At 46.1% G+C, this 18,844-nt stretch overlaps 1 protein-coding gene and 1 long non-coding RNA gene across 4 annotated transcripts in view; both read right to left on the bottom strand.

Moving 5' to 3' along the window:
* The window catches only part of LOC307224469, a 251,115-nt gene that overhangs the window by 173,054 nt on the left and 59,217 nt on the right, over positions 1 to 18,844 (bottom strand). The window lies entirely within an intron of this gene.
* Positions 1 to 18,844, bottom strand: part of FBXO41 (F-box protein 41) — a 127,401-nt gene that overhangs the window by 34,632 nt on the left and 73,925 nt on the right. For all 3 annotated transcript variants that reach the window (XM_079990808.1, XM_079990806.1, XM_079990807.1), the window contains exons 3-7: positions 9,267 to 9,477; positions 7,192 to 7,271; positions 5,193 to 5,551; positions 3,940 to 4,175; positions 3,143 to 3,258 (exon numbers count right to left, since the gene is read on the bottom strand). In XM_079990808.1, the coding sequence (XP_079846934.1) occupies positions 3,143 to 3,258; positions 3,940 to 4,175; positions 5,193 to 5,551; positions 7,192 to 7,271; positions 9,267 to 9,477 (1,002 nt within the window). The remainder of the gene's footprint in view (positions 1 to 3,142; positions 3,259 to 3,939; positions 4,176 to 5,192; positions 5,552 to 7,191; positions 7,272 to 9,266; positions 9,478 to 18,844) is intronic.

The raw sequence follows: 18,844 nt of genomic DNA on the forward strand, positions 1-18,844 counted from the left end.
CATCGTGTTGCCTAGACATTGCTGATGATGGCTTCCTTCAGAGCAGGGGTCGGCAAGGTTTATCTTGCCTGGGCCGGATCGGTCCCATGGAGATCCCCCTGTGGGTTGGATTGTGTGAGCATCCGCAATTTTCATCGTCTGCGCAGACGTGATTTTCGTCGTCTGCGCGTGTGCAGACGCAATTTCTGGCACTGCTGATGCTGCAGTGATGGCGGTGGCAGAGGGGTGGCTGCTGCCTTGACCTCACATTTCCCCTTCCTCTGAGGCTTCTATCTCCTTTCTCCATGAGCCTGGGCAGACCCTGAGTTGTTGGTTCTTTTGTGGTGGTGGGGAAGCAGTGTGCGGTGGGTCAGGCATGGAAGGCGAAGAAGGAGGGCTGAGAGCGCAGTGAGGCTCGGGCAGCGCGATGCCTCCCTTCCCATTGGAGCAGCCCCAATTCTATTCCTTTTTTTTTTAAAAAAAATAATATTTATTAAAATTTCAAAGAAGTTACAAGAATAAAAAAAGAAAAGAGAAAGAAACAAAAAATACAAAATACAGAAAAGTAAAAGCAATTAAAAGCAAATCAACCTTTCCATATCTTAACTTTCATTTACTTGTTTCCCTGACCTCCTCGCACCTCCCATTTTTGTATTCTAGCTCAGTTAGATATTTCAGCAAATCCTTTCCAGCTGTTTTTATCTTCTCTTCTTTCACCAATTCATTTTTGCTTAATCCTTTATATCTTTTCTGCTAAAACCACATAATTTTATTCCAACATCTTTCTAACATTCCTTAATTTTACAATATTTCTGAAGATAGACTTTAATTTTTTTCCAATCTTCTTCCACCGACTCTTCTCCTTGGTCTCGGATTCTGCCAGTCATTTCCGCCAGTTCCATATAGTCCATCACCTTCATCTGCCATTCTTCCCGGGTGGGTAGATCTTGTGTTTTCCAATATTTTGCGATAAGTATTCTTGCTGCTGTTGTAGCATACATAAAAAAAGTTCTATCCTCCTTTAGCACCAATTGGCTGACCATGCCCAAGAGAAAGGCCTCTGGTTTCTTCTGGAAGGTATATTTAAACACCTTTTTCATTTCATTATAGATCATCTCCCCAATTCCATTCCTACTCCTGCTTGCACACAAGCTCTGATAGGCAGCGTGAAGCCTCCCTTCCCAGCTGAGAGATCCCCACCCTGCTCCTGCTTGCACGCGAGTAGGAGCTGGGAGGCTGCTCCGTTAGGCAGCATGAAGCCTTCCTTCACAGCTTAGTTGTTGGGCTCATGGAAGGTGGAGGCAGCCCAGAAGCAGCTCCTGAAGCCAGCCAGAGCCAACTGCTCCAGGCTGCTGAGACTGCCACTGCTGCGTTTCCCGGGGACGTCAGACGAAATCCGGGGACATTCCGGGGATGGAATTTGTCCGGGGACAGATTTGAAAATTCAGGGACAGTCCCCAGGAAATGAGGACATTTGGTAACCCTACCCTATACCCCAGAGGTCTCAGGGCAGTTCACAGAAAATGTCACAATATATAAAACCAAAATAAGAACAATAACCCAATCACACTCCAGAGCAGGATGAAACAATCTTGCTCCCTCTCCCATGTGACAGCCTTTGAGATATTTGAAGGTGGTTTTCATATCTCCTCTCAGTCTCCTCTTTTCTAGGCTAAACTTACCCAGCTCCTTTGACCGTTCCTCATAAGGCCTGTTTTCCAAACCTTTGATCATCTTGGTCGCCCTCCTTTACAGACCTTCCAGCTTGTCAACATCCTTCTGAAATTGTGGTGCCCAGAACTAGACACAGTATTCCAGGTGTGGCCTGACCAAGGCAGGATAGAGTGGGACTATTCCCTCTCTTGACCTGAGCACTACACTTCTGTTGACACAGCCTAGAAAAGCATTAGCTTTTTTTTGTTGCTGCCTCACACTGTGGACTCATGTTAAGCCTGCTATTTGAAGATGGCGCTGTGGGTTAAAGCCTCAGCGCCTAGGACTTGCCGATCGAAAGGTCGGCGGTTCAAATCCCTGCGGCGGGGTGCGCTCCCGCTGCTCGGTCCCAGCGCCTGCCAACCTAGCAGTTCGAAAGCACCTCCGGGTGCAAGTAGATAAACAGGGACCGCTTACCAGCGGGAAGGTAAACGGCGTTTCCGTGTGCGGCTCTGGCTCTGGCTCTGGCTCTGGCTCTGGCCAGAGCAGCGATGTCACGCTGGCCACGTGACCCGGAAGTGTCTCCGGACAGCGCTGGCCCCTGGCCTCTTAAGTGAGATGGGCGCACAACCCCAGAGTCTGTCAAGACTGGCCCGTATGGGCAGGGGTACCTTTACCTTTACCTTTACCTCATAGCTCCTCTCAGTCTTCTCCTCTTTTCCAGGCTAAACATACCCTTCTCCCGCGACCGTTCCTCATCAGGGTTGATTTCCGGACCCTTGAACATATTGGTTGCCCACTGTCAGGGGACTTCCATCGGAACAGGGGAGGGAGGCAGGAGGGCCGTTGGGATACAGAGAGCCTCCAAAACTCCTGAGGAGATGTTCCTCTTCCAGCGTTGGGAAAAGCCACACCTCCAGTGGAGAAGAGAGAGAAGGGGCCAGCCAAACGAGGAGGGGGCTCGAGGATGCTGCCGAGAGCCCCAGCGCCTCACCTCGCCAGGCTGGCCAGGAGGGACGCACGCCCCTTCTGTCACCCAGCTTGCGCAGAGGGGTGAAACCAGTGGTGTAGCGTGGGGGGGTACAGGGGGGGCCGGCCGCACCGGGCGCAACATCTGGGGGTTAGGGTTAGGGGGCGCAAATCCACGGGTTAGGGGGTGCAAATCCACGGGTTGGGGGCGCAAATTACTTGCCTTGCCCCGGGTGCTGACAACCCACGCTATGCCACTGGGTGAAACTCAAGGAGGGGACGAGGAGGGTTGGGGTGTCAAAGTTCTTATGTTGGGGGAGAAACCAGAAGAGGCCACTCCCAGATTCTGCAAGTGACTAAGACAGACATGAACTTTGTGGATCTGCACTGTAAATAGTTTGCACAATAAAACCTGTAAAAGACGGGTCGGAGTCCTGCCTGGCTACTCACGAGCAACCACCACCAGCGTCTGACACCCACCTCTGCACACCTTCCGGCTTGTCAGTTTTCCTGACCGTCTTGCCAGGAGGGTCTGACTCACCGTGTGCTTTTCATGTAGTCCTCCTTGGTCTCCTTCTTTCCCCTCTGACGGGGCTTGAGGTTCTGGAGGGTGAGGGAGTGTGTTTGGGTGCACCACTGTGACAGCATGACCAGGAACTGTGGAAGGACAAGGGACATTAAATGCCAGGCAAGTGCCACTCTTCCATATCCTTTCCGGCCCTGACGTTCTGCTTATCTCCCACTTGGATACAGGCATAACTTCAAAATCCTATAAGCTCTGGTTAAACTTGGATCAGAACCAGGATACACATATGAGAAAATGGGTGCAATATTTGGATCATAGAGTTCAATTAAAAAAACCCAACAACAACAAAAAAGGATGGTACTAGCCTAAAGATGGAAAGAAGATAAAATCCCCACCAGAGAGGAATGAGAAATTAAGCTGTTAGAATATGCCAAAATGGCAAAACTGGCCAGAAAGCTCAGGAACCAAGAAGACAATAATTTCAAGAAAGAAAGTTTATAATCTACCTTAGGAGACCACTGTAAGCAGATTAAAACATTAGCAGGATTTTAACAACACTTGTAATGTCACCAATATGATGAACAATATGGAAAGATACAAAATATGGATTCTGTAATAATACGCAGTTGAAAATGTTGACAATAGGACCCATGAAGGGGGGAAGTTGAGGGATTCAGAGAAATCTCTATATATGGATATGTATTTGATACAACTTTTTGCTTCTAAAATCAAATAAAAATTATTTTGAAAAAAAACACACAAAAAGACAACAAAAGCCAGTAAGCCACAGCAATCTCGAGACTTTGGCTCACCTTAGACGACACCCTGGCGTTCTCCAGGAGCACCCGGGTCCACACGGCAGGGTGCCGGGCCACAAACTTCCAGTCCTTGCAGACCTCGGCTGCCCTCAGCAGCGTCTTGGTGTCGAGGTACGTGAAGATGCAGAAGAGAGCGGCTCGCATCTTGAGGATTTCGGGACTGATGACCTCGTTTGAGCGAGCCGGGCTGCCTCTCTCCGGCCGGACTGCCTTCCCTCCTTCAGACCTGGCTGTGACATAAGAGATCCATAAAGTTGTCTGGGCACATTAGGGCATGTCATTTTGTTTCCATTTTCCATTTCCTTTCACTTTTTAATTTGTAGGTACAGAGGTACCTCGGTTTTTGAACGTAATCCATTCCAGAAGACCGTTCGACTTCCGAAACGTTACAAGGCCGAGCGGCCTGCCAATTCAGTAGAGAAAATTGTGAAAAACAACCGATACACACAGCAGAAGCCATTCAACTTTCGAGGCGCATTCGAAAACGGAAGCATTTACATCTGGGTTTTCGGCGTTCGAAAGCCGAAAAGTTCGGCAATGGAGACATCCAAAAACTGAGGTACCTCTGTACCGCCTTTGTATATTACGATACACAAGGCAGTTTGTGGCAACAACATATACAACAAAGGACACACGTCTTACAACAATCTGATCCAATATCAAATAAAGCAATAGTCAACAATCTATTAGAATACAGTGGTACCTCGGGATGCGAACGGGATCCATTCCGGAGCCCTGTTTGCATCCTGTATGGAATGCAAGACGCGATAGAGTTTTGGCACTTCTGCGCATGCGCATGCGCGTGATGTCATTTTGACAGTCTGCACATGCGCGTGCAGCGAAACCCAGAAGTAACGCATTCTGTTACTTCCGGGTCGCCACGGAGCGCAACCCGAATTTGCCTAACCCAAAGCGTATTCATCCCAAGGTATGACTGTATAATAGTACACAAGAAAATTAACACTCTAAACATCAGCGAGTCTTAAGGAGGGAGACTTAATTTTGGCAAGTTTCTTCAGCGAGGGGTCTTAAAAATATATTTTAGGCGTCAGGAATTCAACTCTGCTCTCTCGAGACAGATGGATGCCAATAGCAGCAGAATTTCTAGGCCTGCGGACTTTGCTTTTGGGGGTTCCCAACTGCCGCTGTTACTCTGACCCAATAGAAGCTGCCTTAAACGTCATATTAAACATTGTTTATGGAAGAAAACCCACCATGCCCTGCTCTCCACAGGAGAGGAGACTCACCTTGCAGCCTCGAGCTGTTTCTGGACCTGGAGAAATTCTCCTGCTGAGCTTCTGCCGGGGGTTCGGTCTCCCACATCTCGGCCTCCGACTCGGTGGTCCTGGAGCCCACGTCAGAGATGTCTCCTTCCTCGCCCTCGGTGCTATTCCGGTAAGGCCGGCGGTGCCAGTTCTGGATGGCCTGCCTGCGGAGACCCGAAGCCCTCACCCCACCGGGCCTGTCGAAAGCACTGTCCGAACCTCGGTTCTGCCCGCCCTGGTAGGACTGCCCGTCGGCGTTCTCGTCCCCCTGGTACAGCTCGGGGCTGTCGCTGTCATAGCAGCCGGAGCTCTGGGAGACGGCTTTGGCACGGCTAGAGGCTCTGGAAGCACAGAAGGGAAGCGCTAGCGGGAAGGGGCACCCAAAGGCCATCCAGACCAGCCCATTTCTGTTCCGAGCCAGTTGACGGGTATGTAATACCTATTCCGTATTTGTAAGAACTATACTTTGGAACTCCCTGCCCATTGATATCAGGCAGGCAGCATCATATTACATTTCCCGGCACCTGCTAAAAACACTCCCATTTAGACAAGGGACATGGGTGGCGCTCTGGTCTAAATCACCGAGTCTCTTGGGCTTGCCGATTGTGACGTTAAAATATGAGAGTGATGGTGAAATAGTTAAACAGGTTACACAATCAGAACCCAGGGGGTGGAGTCAGAGGGACTATAAAACCAGCTCTGGGAGGAGCAAAGGAGTTTGTTGGGAGTTGGGTGGGTGGTTGGAGTGGGAGTGAACTGGGATAGAGTCTGTGGGTAGGTGGAGTTAGTGTAGCAAAATAAGCTGAGTGAGGAACAGTTAGAAGCTAGGAAGACAAGTAAATATCTGAGAGGTGGTTTAGTGAGTGAGAGCAGGTAGCGGAAGTTATAGGTCTGGATAGGCAGCCCATGATTTTAAAGGACCGATACTGTTTATGAAACCACACGCTTGTTAAAGGTAAAGGTAAAGGTACCCCTGCCCGTACGGGCCAGTCTTGACAGACTCTGGGGTTGTGCGCCCATCTCACTTAAGAGGCCAGGGGCCAGCGCTGTCCGGAGACACTTCCGGGTCACGTGGCCAGCGTGACATCGCTGTTCTGGCGAGCCAGAGCTGCACACGGAAACGCCGTTTACCTTCCCGCTGGTAAGCGGTCCCTATTTTATCTACTTGCACCCGGAGGTGCTTTCGAACTGCTAGGTTGGCAGGCGCTGGGACCGAGCAGCGGGAGCGCACCCCGCCGCAGGGATTCGAACCGCCGACCTTTCAATCGGCAAGCCCTAGGCGCTGAGGCTTTAACCCACAGCGCCACCTGCGTCCCACACGCTTGTTAAACTGCAATAAATAAACAAACAGAAGTTTATGTTCCAATTTCACCCTGATTGGACTCAGTATTGTCCCAGGTAGGGCCTGGGTGGTGGCAGTGAGAAATAAAGTGGTGGCACAGGGATCAATAGATGGTGAAACATCCGGGGACCCTGTGTGATCACCACACCGATTAGAAGGTCGCTGGTTCGAATCCCCGTGACGGGGTGAGCTCCCGTTACTCGGTCCCTGCTCCTGCCAAACTAGCAGTTCTAAAGCACGTCAAAGTGCAAGTAGATAAATAGGTATGCCGCTCCGGCGGGAAGGTAAACAGCGTTTCCGTGTGCTGCTCTGGTTCGCCAGAAGTGGCTTAGGCATGCTGGCCACATGACCCAGAAGCTGTATGCCAGCTCCCTCAGCCAATAAAGCGAGATGAGCGCTGCAACCCCAGAGTCGGCCACGACTGGACCTAACGGTCAGGGGTCCCTTTAACTTTACCCAGACGTTTTGAAAGTTGATGCGAGTTTTCATCTGTTTTTCTAGCCTGTTTGTATTTTCACTTAAATTATTGTTCTCATTTCCCCCCAGTAATTTTATTGTTTTATCGTTTTTGAGAATGGTTGTTTGTTCTCCCAGTCAAGCAGTGTCCAAATTTTATGAAACAAACAAACAATTCCTTACCCAGTGCTGGAAGATGATCTTTGGTTGGAAACCGCGTACGAACTGTGTGCTGTTGCTCCGGGAACCGAGTGCCTGTCTCTCTGCGGAGACAAGAAACTGGGGATCAGAAGACTCCTTCACCCCCCCCCCAGTGGATGAGATTACAGAGTGCTTGAGCAGAACCCTCCCTTTTGCACCCCCACATCAGCATTACAGAAGAGACCCTGGAGATACATGATTCCTGCCTCTAAAACAGGGGTCAGCAAACTTTTTCAGCAGGGGGCCGGGCCACTGTCCCTCAGACCTTGTGTGGGGGGGACTATATATATATTTTTTGGGGGGAATGAACGAATTCCTATGCCCCAGAGATGCATTTTATATAAAAGGACACATTCTACTCATGTAAAAACACGCTGATTCCCAGACCGTCCGTGGGCCGGATAGAGAAGGCGATTGGGCCTAATCCGGCCCCCCGGGGCCTTAGTTTGCCTACCCATGTTTTAAACCATAGCAGCGTAGAATTGCAGAGTTGGAAGGGACCCCTAGTCATCTAGTCCAACCCCCTCCAATGCAGGAAAATATATATAAATTTATTTGTTTATTTATTTATTGAATTTATATACCGCCCTATACCCGGGGGTCTCAGGGTGGTTCACAGAATAAAATCAAGAATATAAAACCACAAAATACATAACAAAAATAAAAACAACAACCCAATAGCCCACCTCGCCCCAAAAAACACGTTTTAAAAGGACATAGGATTGTCAATCAAATCAGCCAAAGGCCTGGTGAAAAAGGAACATTTTTTTGCCTGGGGCCTAAAGATGTATAATGAAGGCGCCAGGTGAACTTCCCTGGGGAGAGCATTCCACAGATCGGAGCCACTGCAGAGAAGGCCCTGTTTCTTTTGTTGCCAGTGTGGTGTAGTGGTTAAGAGCGGTGGACTCGTAATCTGGGGAACCGGGTTCGCTTCCCCGCTCCTCTACATGCAGCTGCTGGGTGACCTTGGGCCAGTCACACTTCTCTGAAGTCTCTCAGCCTCACTCAACCCACAGAGTGTTTGTTGTGGAAGAGGAGGGGAGAGGGGATTGTTAGTCGCTTTGAGACTCCTTCGGGTAGTGATAAAGCGGGATATCAAATCCAAACTCTCTTCCTGCCACCCTCTGGACCTCTCGAGGAGGAGGCAGACAAAGAAGGGCCTCAGAAGATGATTTCAGAGTCTGGGTAGGTTCATATGGGGAGAGGCGGTCCTTGAGGTATTAAATATAATTTACAGGTAGGGAACCTCAGGTGCAGGGGCCAAATGTGGCCCGCAAGGCTCTCTATCTGGCCCCTGGCATTGTCCTCAGACCATACCCCACCCACGCCCAGTCAATCCCCTCTTGGCTCTGCTTCCCTCCCCCTTCCAGTGCCATTTGCTAGGCAGAATTGCACCCTTGCTAAGGGGCGGCTTAGTGGGGCAGCATTGGCCTCGTCCGTCAAGGTATCCTGGGTTCAACCCCCAGGATCTCCAAGCAGGGTTGGGAGAGAACCCTGCCTAAGAGCCACTGCTGCCAGGTGGAAGAAGATTGGAAGAAATTTAAAATCTATTTACAGAAACACTGTAAAATTATTGAATGTTAATGACGTTGGAATGAAACGAAGTGGTTCTAGTAATAAGGCAAAACAAGAATATGCAAGAATGGATTGATATTAGATGAAAATTTGAAGTTATAATATGTGAGGATAAACAATTAAGGGTAAATTAAGAGGATATGGATTTGCTGAACAAATTTTTAAATGGAATACAAAAAAGGGAGGTGTGAGGAAGTCATGAAAATAAGTTAATGAGAGGTAAGATACTAGAAAGAGGGATTCTTATTTTTTTCTTTTTTCTTTTTATGTTTAATTTTGGATTTTGGATTTTCCTGTGTTTTTCTTTACTGTTTTGTAACCCCCCTTTTTTTTGTTGTTAAAATTTAATAAATATTATTTTTTTTAAAAAAAGAGCCGCTGCTGCCGTTCAGTGTAGGTCACACTAAGGCTAGAGGGACCGATGTGTCTGACTCAGTATAGAGCAGTTTCCTATATGCTTAGAACGGGCGTCGCTCGGGTACCGGTCTTCCTGTGCTCTTGGACCCAGCCACGCTGCACCTCCCCAGGCTGCAGTTGGGGGTCGTCCCACAGCTGCTACTGATGATCTGCAGCTGCTTCTCGGCTCGGTCGGCCCGATCCAGGAGCTCCTCGATGAACTGCTGGAGGCGGACTTTGGCATTGGCCTCGCGGGCCGCCGTCTCCTTCAGGAACTGGTCGATCTGGATCACTTCCCTGTGGAGAGGAAGGTGAGAGACAGGCAAACTGAATGAATGAACTTTATTATGGTCACAGACCAGGATTAAAAAAAAGCATATAAATAAAGTAGCAGCTAGGATTTTTTTTAAACCGATAATTGTTAGAGCAAATGAGGACAAAGAAACAGGCATAGGATAAAACATCTGAATAAAATACAAGATTAAACATGGATAATGGATGGATAAAAACTGATAATTAAAACAGATAAGAACTAAAAACGAACAAAGACACGCAGTTAAAACAACTGTAAGAGCATAAGAACTAAAAGACTTGCAGTTAAAACAACTATAATAGGCTGCAGAGTAGAAGCCTCTGAAATAGAGTACACTCACAACATTAGAAACTGCTGTGCAAATATGGTTAAAACAGACAATTAAAACAATGTACAGCAATAAATTTAGAAACAATGTACAACAATAACCTACAGGCAAACTGTAACACCCGGCTGGATTTTTTTGTTATTTGTTATTTACCGTCTTATTTCCTCCCAAACATTCCATACATACAAAACCACACATATGCACAGACACACACACACAAAACTGATAATAATGAAAGTAAATATTTCCCCCCTTTTATCATACAAAATCTTTTCTTCAATTTTGACTTCCTGTCAAGTCCCTTCGCATATGTTTTATCTTACAATCGAATGTACGCAAAACAATACACCTTTCTATATAAATTTTCTAATACATTCTGAAAACATAATAAATCCTTAATTGTTATCCACCTCCTTTTACTTCCTTTATCACTTGAATGCTAGCACAGAGACAAAACTATTATTTTTGAACATATCTTCTATAACCATCCCATTTTTCTGCAAATTTTTGCTTTGAGTTTCCTCTGAGTTTGTAACACCCAGCTGGAAGAGTTAAAGGACCCTTCGCTGGACAGTGGCTTATAATACACAGAAAGACGCAAAGGAACGTGTGGCTTTCAGAAACCAAATTTGAATTGCGGTTAAGATTCCTTTAATCTATCTATCTATCATCTATCTCTATCTATCTATCTATCTATCTATCTATCTATCTATCTATCTATCTATCTATCATCTAGAATCACAGAATCATAGAATCATAGAGTTGGAAGAGACCACAAGGGCCATCGAGTCCAACCCCCTGCCAAGCAGGAAACACCATCAGAGCACTCCTGACATATGGTTGTCAAGCCTCTGCTTAAAGACCTCCAAAGAAGGAGACTCCACCACAATCCTTGGCAGCAAATTCCACTGTCAAACAGCTCTTACTGTCAGGAAGTTCTTCCTAATGTTTAGGTGGAATCTTCTTTCTTGTAGTTTGGATCCATTGCTCCGTGTCCGCTTCTCTGGAGCAGCAGAAAACAACCTTTCTCCCTCCTCTATGTGACATCCTTTTATATATTTGAACATGGCTATCATATCACCCCTTAACCTCCTCTTCTCCAGGCTAAACATGCCCAACTCCCTTAGCCGTTCCTCATAAGGCATCGTTTCCAGGCCTTTGACCATTTTGGTTGCCCTCCTCTGGACACGTTCCAGTTTGTCAGTGTCCATCTTGAACTGTGGTGCCCAGAACTGGACACAGTACTCCAGGTGAGGTCTGACCAGAGCAGAATACAGTGGCACTATTACTTCCCTTGATCTAGATGCTATACTCCTATTGATGCAGCCCAGAATTGCATTGGCTTTTTTAGCTGCCGCGTCACACTGTTGGCTCATGTCAAGTTTGTGGTCAACCAAGACTCCTAGATCCTTTTCACATGTACTGCTCTCAAGCCAGGTGTCACCCATCTTGTATTTGTGCCTCTCATTTTTTTTGCCCAAGTCCAATACTTTACATTTCTCCCTGTTAAAATTCATCTTGTTTGTTTTGGCCCAGTTCTCTAATTTGTCAAGGTCATTTTGAAGTGTGATCCTGTCCTCTGGGGTGTTAGCCACCCCTCCCAGTCTATATCTATCATCTCCTTTATTGGCATACAATGGTACTTCTAGTTGCAGACACGATCTGTCCTGGGGTACCATTCACACCCCAAAAATTTCCCAACTACAGCAGCGCTTCTGCGCAAGCACGGAGCGCAACAGAGTGCTTCTGCGCATCTGTGAAGTGTGCAGAACGGTTCTACATGCGCTTAGCAAAACCCGGAAGTATACATTTCCAGGTTTGCCACGTTTGCAAGCAGAAAAGACACAACATGAACCTAACACAACACGAGGTGTGGCTGTACAGGAGAACCTGTAGCAAGAGAAACGGAACGGAACATCCTAGAAGATGATTTGTGTGTCTGATGGACTGTGAACAGTGGCATCCGATGCTGTAAAACTTTGATGCAGATGTTCAGCATGCAGTTCGGTGGAACGCCTTCCTATCAGATGTCAAGGAAATAAACAACTATCTCACTTTAGAAGACTTCTGAAGGCAGCCCTGTTTAGGGAAGTTTTTAATGTTTGATGTTTTATTCTGTTTTTAATATTCTGTTGGAGCTGTCCAGAGTGCTGAAACCCAGCCAAATGGGCTGGGTATAACTACCGTATTTTTTGCTCTATAAGACTCACTTTTTCCCTCCTAAAAAGTAAGGGAAAATGTGTGTGCATCTTATGGAGCGAATGCAGGCTGCACAACTATCCCAGAAGCCAGAACAGTAAGAGGGATTGCTGCTTTCACTGCGCAGCGATCCCTCTTGCTGTCCTGGCTTCTGAGATTCAGAATATTTTTTTTCTTGTTTTCCTCCTCCAAAAACTAGGTGCGTCTTGTTGTCTGGTGCGTCTTATAGAGCGAAAAATACGGTAAATTACTATTACTATTACTGTTACTGTTTTTATAGCTGCTACACAATTGGTACAGTATGTATATTCTGAATTCCATTTCTCTACAACCTCTCTCTCTTTTGGACCCCATCAGTGAGGCCGAGAGGGGGGTCCTGCTGTCTGGGCAGCTCAGGACCTCCAGGATGGCACCCTGGGGAAGTCACTTTGGTGCTGCTATTGCAACAGAAACAATGCAGGAGGCAGCAGAGCAAGGTGGCAAACATGGTCTCTACCCCCCCCACCCCCCACTCCTCTTTGAATCATTACAACCAACCCTGTGAGGTAGGTTAGGCTGAGAAGCAGCGTCTGGACTGAAGTCGCACCCAGTTAGCTTCATGGCTGAGTGGGGATTTGAACTCTGGTCTCCCTCGTCCTAGCCTGACACTCACTTTATTTATTTATTTATTTATTTATTTATTTATTTATTTTTATATTCCGCCCTATACCCAGAGGTCTCAGGGCAGTTCACAGAAAAGGATCACAGTATATAAAATAAAAATAACAGCAACCACCCAATAATAACCCCTCAAAAAGAACCACATTTTAAAAGGGTATGGGATGTTGATCAGGTCAACCAAAGGCCTGGTTATAAAGGAAGGTTTTTGCCTGGTGCCTAAAGGTGTATAATGAAGGCACCAGGCGAATTTCCCTGGGGAGAGCATTCCACAGACATTGGTAGCCAGCGCAGTTGGAGCAGGATCAGTGTAATATGCTCAGACTGTCTTGCTCCGTTGAGCAACCTGGCCGCTGAATTCCGGCTGAAGTTTCTGAACCACATAGGCTCTCATTTTCCTTCCTTCCTTCCTTCCTTCCTTCCTTCCTTCCTTCCTTCCTTCCTCCCTCCCTCCCTCCCTCCCTCCCTCCCTCCCTCCCTCTCTCCAACACACAAACAGACCAGCCTCCCTGGGGCATCCAAGCTGTTGCCAGGCCTGCAGGGGGTTCTGAAAAGGTCAGAGTATTTTTGGCACCAAATGTGGGTCAGCTAGAGCCAGGGGGTCAGCGAGAAACCAGGGCGCAGAGAGGAGATGGCAGGGCCGGTGTTATCGCTCGCATTCACACAGGGAGCATTTAGGGATCTTCCCGAACTGAGAGGTGTTTTCCTTCCTTCCTGCACAGTTGGGTTATTCAACCTTTTGAGCAAAATGTATGCCCATACATTGCAATCGCTGAAATTAACAAACAGATGGAACTGACCAGAAGACTCCAAGACCAGAGAGAAGAGACGGTGGAAGAAGACTGGAAGAAGTTTAAGGAATATTTGAAAAAATATGTTAATATTTAAATCTTAGAATAGCTTTGGAAGTGGATATAGGCAGTAGGGTTACAAGTAGAAGACAGTGCATTTTATAAGTGATAAAATGTGAAGTTTTTTATGGTTAAAGTAAGTGTGGGGGGGGGGAGGGAAAGATGGTTAGAAACTATTATATATGTAAACTGCTAAAGATGAAGTAAAATGAAAACCCAGTAGGTGGGACTTGGGGAACCCCACTTAACAATGTTTAGAAAAATAAGGATATGACAAGAATTTGTTTGTATTGTTTGTCTTTTCTGTTTGTGTTTTTTATTTGTGTTATAAAATGAATAAAAAAATTTTTAGGGGGAAAAGAAATTAACAAACAGGACTAAGCTGGGTCCACTGACTTCAGTAGGTCTAAACTTAGTTGAAGACTAACCATTGCAAAGCTATTTCTACATAAACCGGGTCACATTTATAACTATTGATAAGTTATCTTCCTGTGCATTAACATCCAGTTCTTATCTTAGTTACTATTAAAACACAGAGAAATTGATAAATGAGGTGCTTAAAAAGAAGAAGAAGCTGTCTCTGTGTTGGGTTGGATCGGTTATGGCGCAGAACCTTTTCCATAATGCAGAGTCCAAAATTCTAGTCCCTGGTGTGTCCCTGCCTAATGCCAGATTGCAGTGCCAGATGTTCTAGGGTGGAATCACAATCCAGATGTGGACTCTGCACAATTGTGGACTCCACCCCACGTGGTGGCTCCTCCACCTGCACAGCCAGACGAGCCAATCAATCAACTGATCAATCAATCAATCAATCAATCACCAAGCCGATTAATTTTGGTTTTTCTACATTTCTGTCCTAGGAGCAGTGATTTTTTTTAAAAGAGAAAAAGTTCCGGTACTCATCATGAAGTTGTTACACTTTTAACCTTTTGGGGGTTGGTTGGTGCCAATTAAAATTATTTGATTTTAATCAGATTTTAAGCTGTATTTCAGGCGATGGCTGAATTTTATCTTTTAATGTATCTGTATTTTGATATTAGATGCCCTGAGCTTGGTTTTGGCTGGGGAGGGCAGGATATAAATTATTATTATTATTATTATTATTATTATTATTATTATTTGCCATTGAATGCTCCTGGGAGGGAAAGCACTTCCCAGCAAAATGAACTGATTTTGGGATAGGGTCACCTAGGTGTGCTTAAAGAGAGAGCCTTCGCTCTGAGAAAGGAGTTCTGGGGCTTAGACCTTGTTAGTATTTAAATAACAACAACACCTCTGTTAACGATTCCTCTTTCAAATCTACAAGTGTGTGTGTGAGAGAAAGAGACAGACACATGGCGGGAGGAGAGCTGAAATGGCAAGTTCAAGTTCAGGGGGAAACCATGGAGACCAAACCCTCGGTATTTATTCCTGGCCATTGTCAATAAGAGACTAAATCGTTATCCTCAGTGTTTTCTAATAGCCAGCTGTCCATCAGCGTAATTGGCTGTTGATGAGACGTGGCAGCGGGGCTGAGAGATCCTCTCATCTAAACCTCAAGAGAAAGCAAAAGGTATTATTATTATTATTAGTAATAATAATTTGTATACCTCCCTATATTTGCAGTGAAGTGTGGCTTCACATAGGTGATGCTCGATGAACATTTTGATCTCCTGCAAAATGCAGCCCCAACTGACAATTAATTTGTGGGTGTGTGGGGGTGTTTTTGGGGTGGCAGCAACAAAAATGTTTGCACTGTAGCCCACACTCTGACACCTATGCAGAGTGCTTCCTGCCCTCCTCCTGAGCTGGCTGCGTGATGACATCATCACCAGCTGGTAGGCATCCTTTGCGATGACATCATAGTCATCACTTGGTTGGGTTGCCGGAAACACGAGATGGAAGAAAGACGGAATTTTTGCTCATAAAGGCAGCCTATTCCCCTTTCAACTAAAAACAAGTATTTTTACTAAAAAAAATTAAATTAAAACCAACTTTTGCAAACAGCGTGGCGGGTGTCAAAAACTCACAGGGAAGAAAGTCTCGCTTCCTGCCAAACAACCCTTTCAACTCCGAACATTTCCGAACATTCCCTTGACGCAGCGATGGTGGGAATCTGCCTGATCCTGCAGCGTGAATTTAATTGAGAGCAAGGTGCAGATCCCATCTCCATGCAAATGCCCGTTTTAAGTAAAGATCAGGGAGGTGGGAGTTACCAGAGGGAGCTGTTTTTAAAAAGGAAGAGGCTCTCAGGCAGCCGCTGTTCTCTTGAATATTCAGACTGCTTCCCTGGGGGCCTGATCCTTCCTGATCTGTTGGAACGGCAGTAGAGAGACGCTCAGCTCCTTTGCAGCAGTTGCACCGCAAGGGCGAGAGGGGAAGGAAGAAACCGTCTCTTGCAGAGAAAGGATGCTGTGTGAATATCTATGATGTTTTCTCCCCCTTGATGTTAAAACCACATATTTGCTGTTTGGCAGAACAGTTCCCTGCACAGGGAGCAGAGCCGTGGATTTTTCTGATGGAGAGCGAGCGAGAGAATTGTCATTGTTCTCTTAGTTCACACACCCTCCAACATTTCTCCAATGAAAATTGTTGTTTAGTCGTGTCCGCCTCTTCGTTACCCCCTGGACCAGAGCACGCCAGGCACTCCTGTCTTCCACTGCCTCCCGCAGTTTGGTCAAACTCATGTTCGTAGCTTCGAGAACACTGTCCCACCATCTCATCCTCTGTCGTTCCCTTCTCCTTGTGCCTTCCATCTTTCCCAACATCAGGGTCTTTTCCAGGGAGTCTTCTCTTCTCCTGAGGTGGCCAAAGTCTTGGAGCCTCAGCTTCAGGATCTGTCCTTCCAGTGAGCACTCAGGGCTGATTTCCTTCAGAATGGAGAGGTTTGATCTTCTTGCAGTCCATGGGACTCTCAAGAGTCTCCTCCAGCACCAGAATTCAAAAGCATCAATTCTTCGGCGATCAGCCTTCTTTATGGTCCAGCTCTCACTTCCATACATCACTACAGTGGTACCTCGGGTTACAGACGCTTCAGGTTACAGACTTTGCTAACCCAGAAATCGTACCTCAGGTTAAGAACTTTGCTATGGGATGAGAACAGAAATCGCGTGGCGGTTGCGGGAGGCCCCATTAGCTATAGTGGTGCTTCAGGTTAAGAACAGTTTCAGGTTAAGAACGGACCTCTGGAACAAATTAAGTACTTAAACCGAGGTACCACTGTACTTGGAAAACCATAGCTTTAACTATACGGAACTTCCAATGAAAACAGGCACGTTCTATTCTATTATTATTATTATTATTATTATTATTATTATCTGACTAGGTTTCCCCAGCCACTCTGGGTGGCTTCCAGCATATATAAAAACATAGTAAAACATGAAACATTTAGAAAAAAACTTTCCCTATACAGGGCTGCCTTCAGATGGCTCTGGGGTTAAATCACTCCATACCCTCCAACATTTCTCCGACGAAAATAGAGACGTCGTAAGGAAAAGCGGAGCATTCCAGGATCAAATCAGAAACTGGGACATCTTCTGTAAATCTGGGACTGTCCCTGGAAAATAGGTGCACTTGGAGGGTCTGAGTTCAGCATCCTGAAAGCTGGGGAGGGTGTTCTTCGCATGTTTTGCAGGTAGCGCAAAAGATAACAGGAAATGCAAACCTTGTAGAGGACAGGATATGAGCAAGAACGTTCTGGAATCAAGGGGATCTTGATCTCCAAAGAAGTCCTCACTGTGATGATCTTACAGATATATGCATATTCCATGATGATGATTTATACTCTGCTCATCTGGCTGGGTTTCCCCAGCCACTCTGGGCGGCTCCCAACAGAATATTAAAACACAATAAAACATCAAACATTAAAAACTTCCCTAAACAGAGTTGCCTTCAGATATGTATACGGATATGTATTTGAATTTTTTTATAATTTTGCATTGTAAAATCAAATAAAAATGTTTTCAAAAAAAGGAAAGAAAAAAGACTTTAGATCAATCCCACCGACCCCTCTGCCATTGGTCAGAATTCTTTTTCTACGGCCAACCACTCACTAGGCATGGGCTAACTTTGGGTCCCTCCCCTCGCCCCGGTTTCATTGGCTAAACGGCAGGATGGATTTTGCCATAGACACAATTATTTAACTCTTGTGCTCAAGTGACTGTGGTGGGAGGTCTTGCAAATGACTTGCTTATCTAAGCATGACTCGCTATCTGGCATCCATCACATCCATGGGGTTGTGGGGAGGTTGGGAAGAAAGGGGACGTAATCTGTTCTGATCGCAGCAAAACGACGCATGAAATCCAACTTGAAAAATTAATTTAAGCCTCTGGGGGTGCCCATGCTGTTGCTTGAGGGAAATGTTGGCTGATAGACCACAAAGGAAGAGATTCAGAATGGGGGAATGGTAGGAAATGTCTGGTCTTATTTAACGCCTGCTTTCAAAGAAGGCAGAGAAAGGCACAAATGTCTGGGTGTTTACATCCACAGACGATACCAAACCGAGAGGCGTTGTGAAGACAAAGGAAGATCGCAGAAGGAATTGTTCAGAGGAAATTTGTGTGTGTGCATGTGTGTCTTTTGCCCACATCTGAGAAGGACTTCACTCTTTGCAGATCCGAAGAAAAATGAGTTTTGCAATGCCAATCACACACACACACACACACAAAGAGAATAAAGTCTGAAAAAGCAAACAGGGCCAGAATGAATATTTGAGCAAGCTGGAAATATCGGAGAAAATTCAGAGCGAGGTGCAATAATCCCATCTAAGAGAATGTGTGATGACTGTTTGTTTGGGCTGATACCCGAGAGAGGAGCGATACTCAGAGCGCATTGGGATCATTAAATTTCAGTCCATATTTTCTTAGACGGGATTATTGCCTCTGATTCTCCATTTCCTCAGATATCTTTCTACTTAAGATCATGCAAATATTAATTCCGCCCCTGTGTGCCTTCCCACATTATCTGCTTTCTTCGTGAAGCAGCCTGTTTCTGAGAGAGAGGCCACCCAAAAGGATTTCCCCAAGAAAAGCTGGTTGCCTTCTGCACTCCGACGCAGGTGTACTGCAGGCTCCGGCTGAAAAGAATGAGGAGGCTTTTGCTGGGCAGGGAAAGCGGAAGAGAGTTTCGTGCAGGCTTTGTGATGCCAAGACATTTCTCTCCCAAGACTATGAATCTGGCCCCATCCTGTTATTCTGACACCACGGGAAAATGGCAATATGATTCAATATTCTGCTTTGATTTAAAGTAGGTTTGTAGATGTTTCTACAGACTGTTTTAGCTGTTAGAGACCTTTCCCTCCCCCAACAATCAAGCAGTGTATAACTTTTATGAAATAAG

This window comes from Podarcis cretensis (genome assembly GCF_951804945.1).
Source record: "Podarcis cretensis genome assembly, chromosome: 9".
NCBI lineage: Eukaryota > Metazoa > Chordata > Lepidosauria > Squamata > Lacertidae > Podarcis > Podarcis cretensis.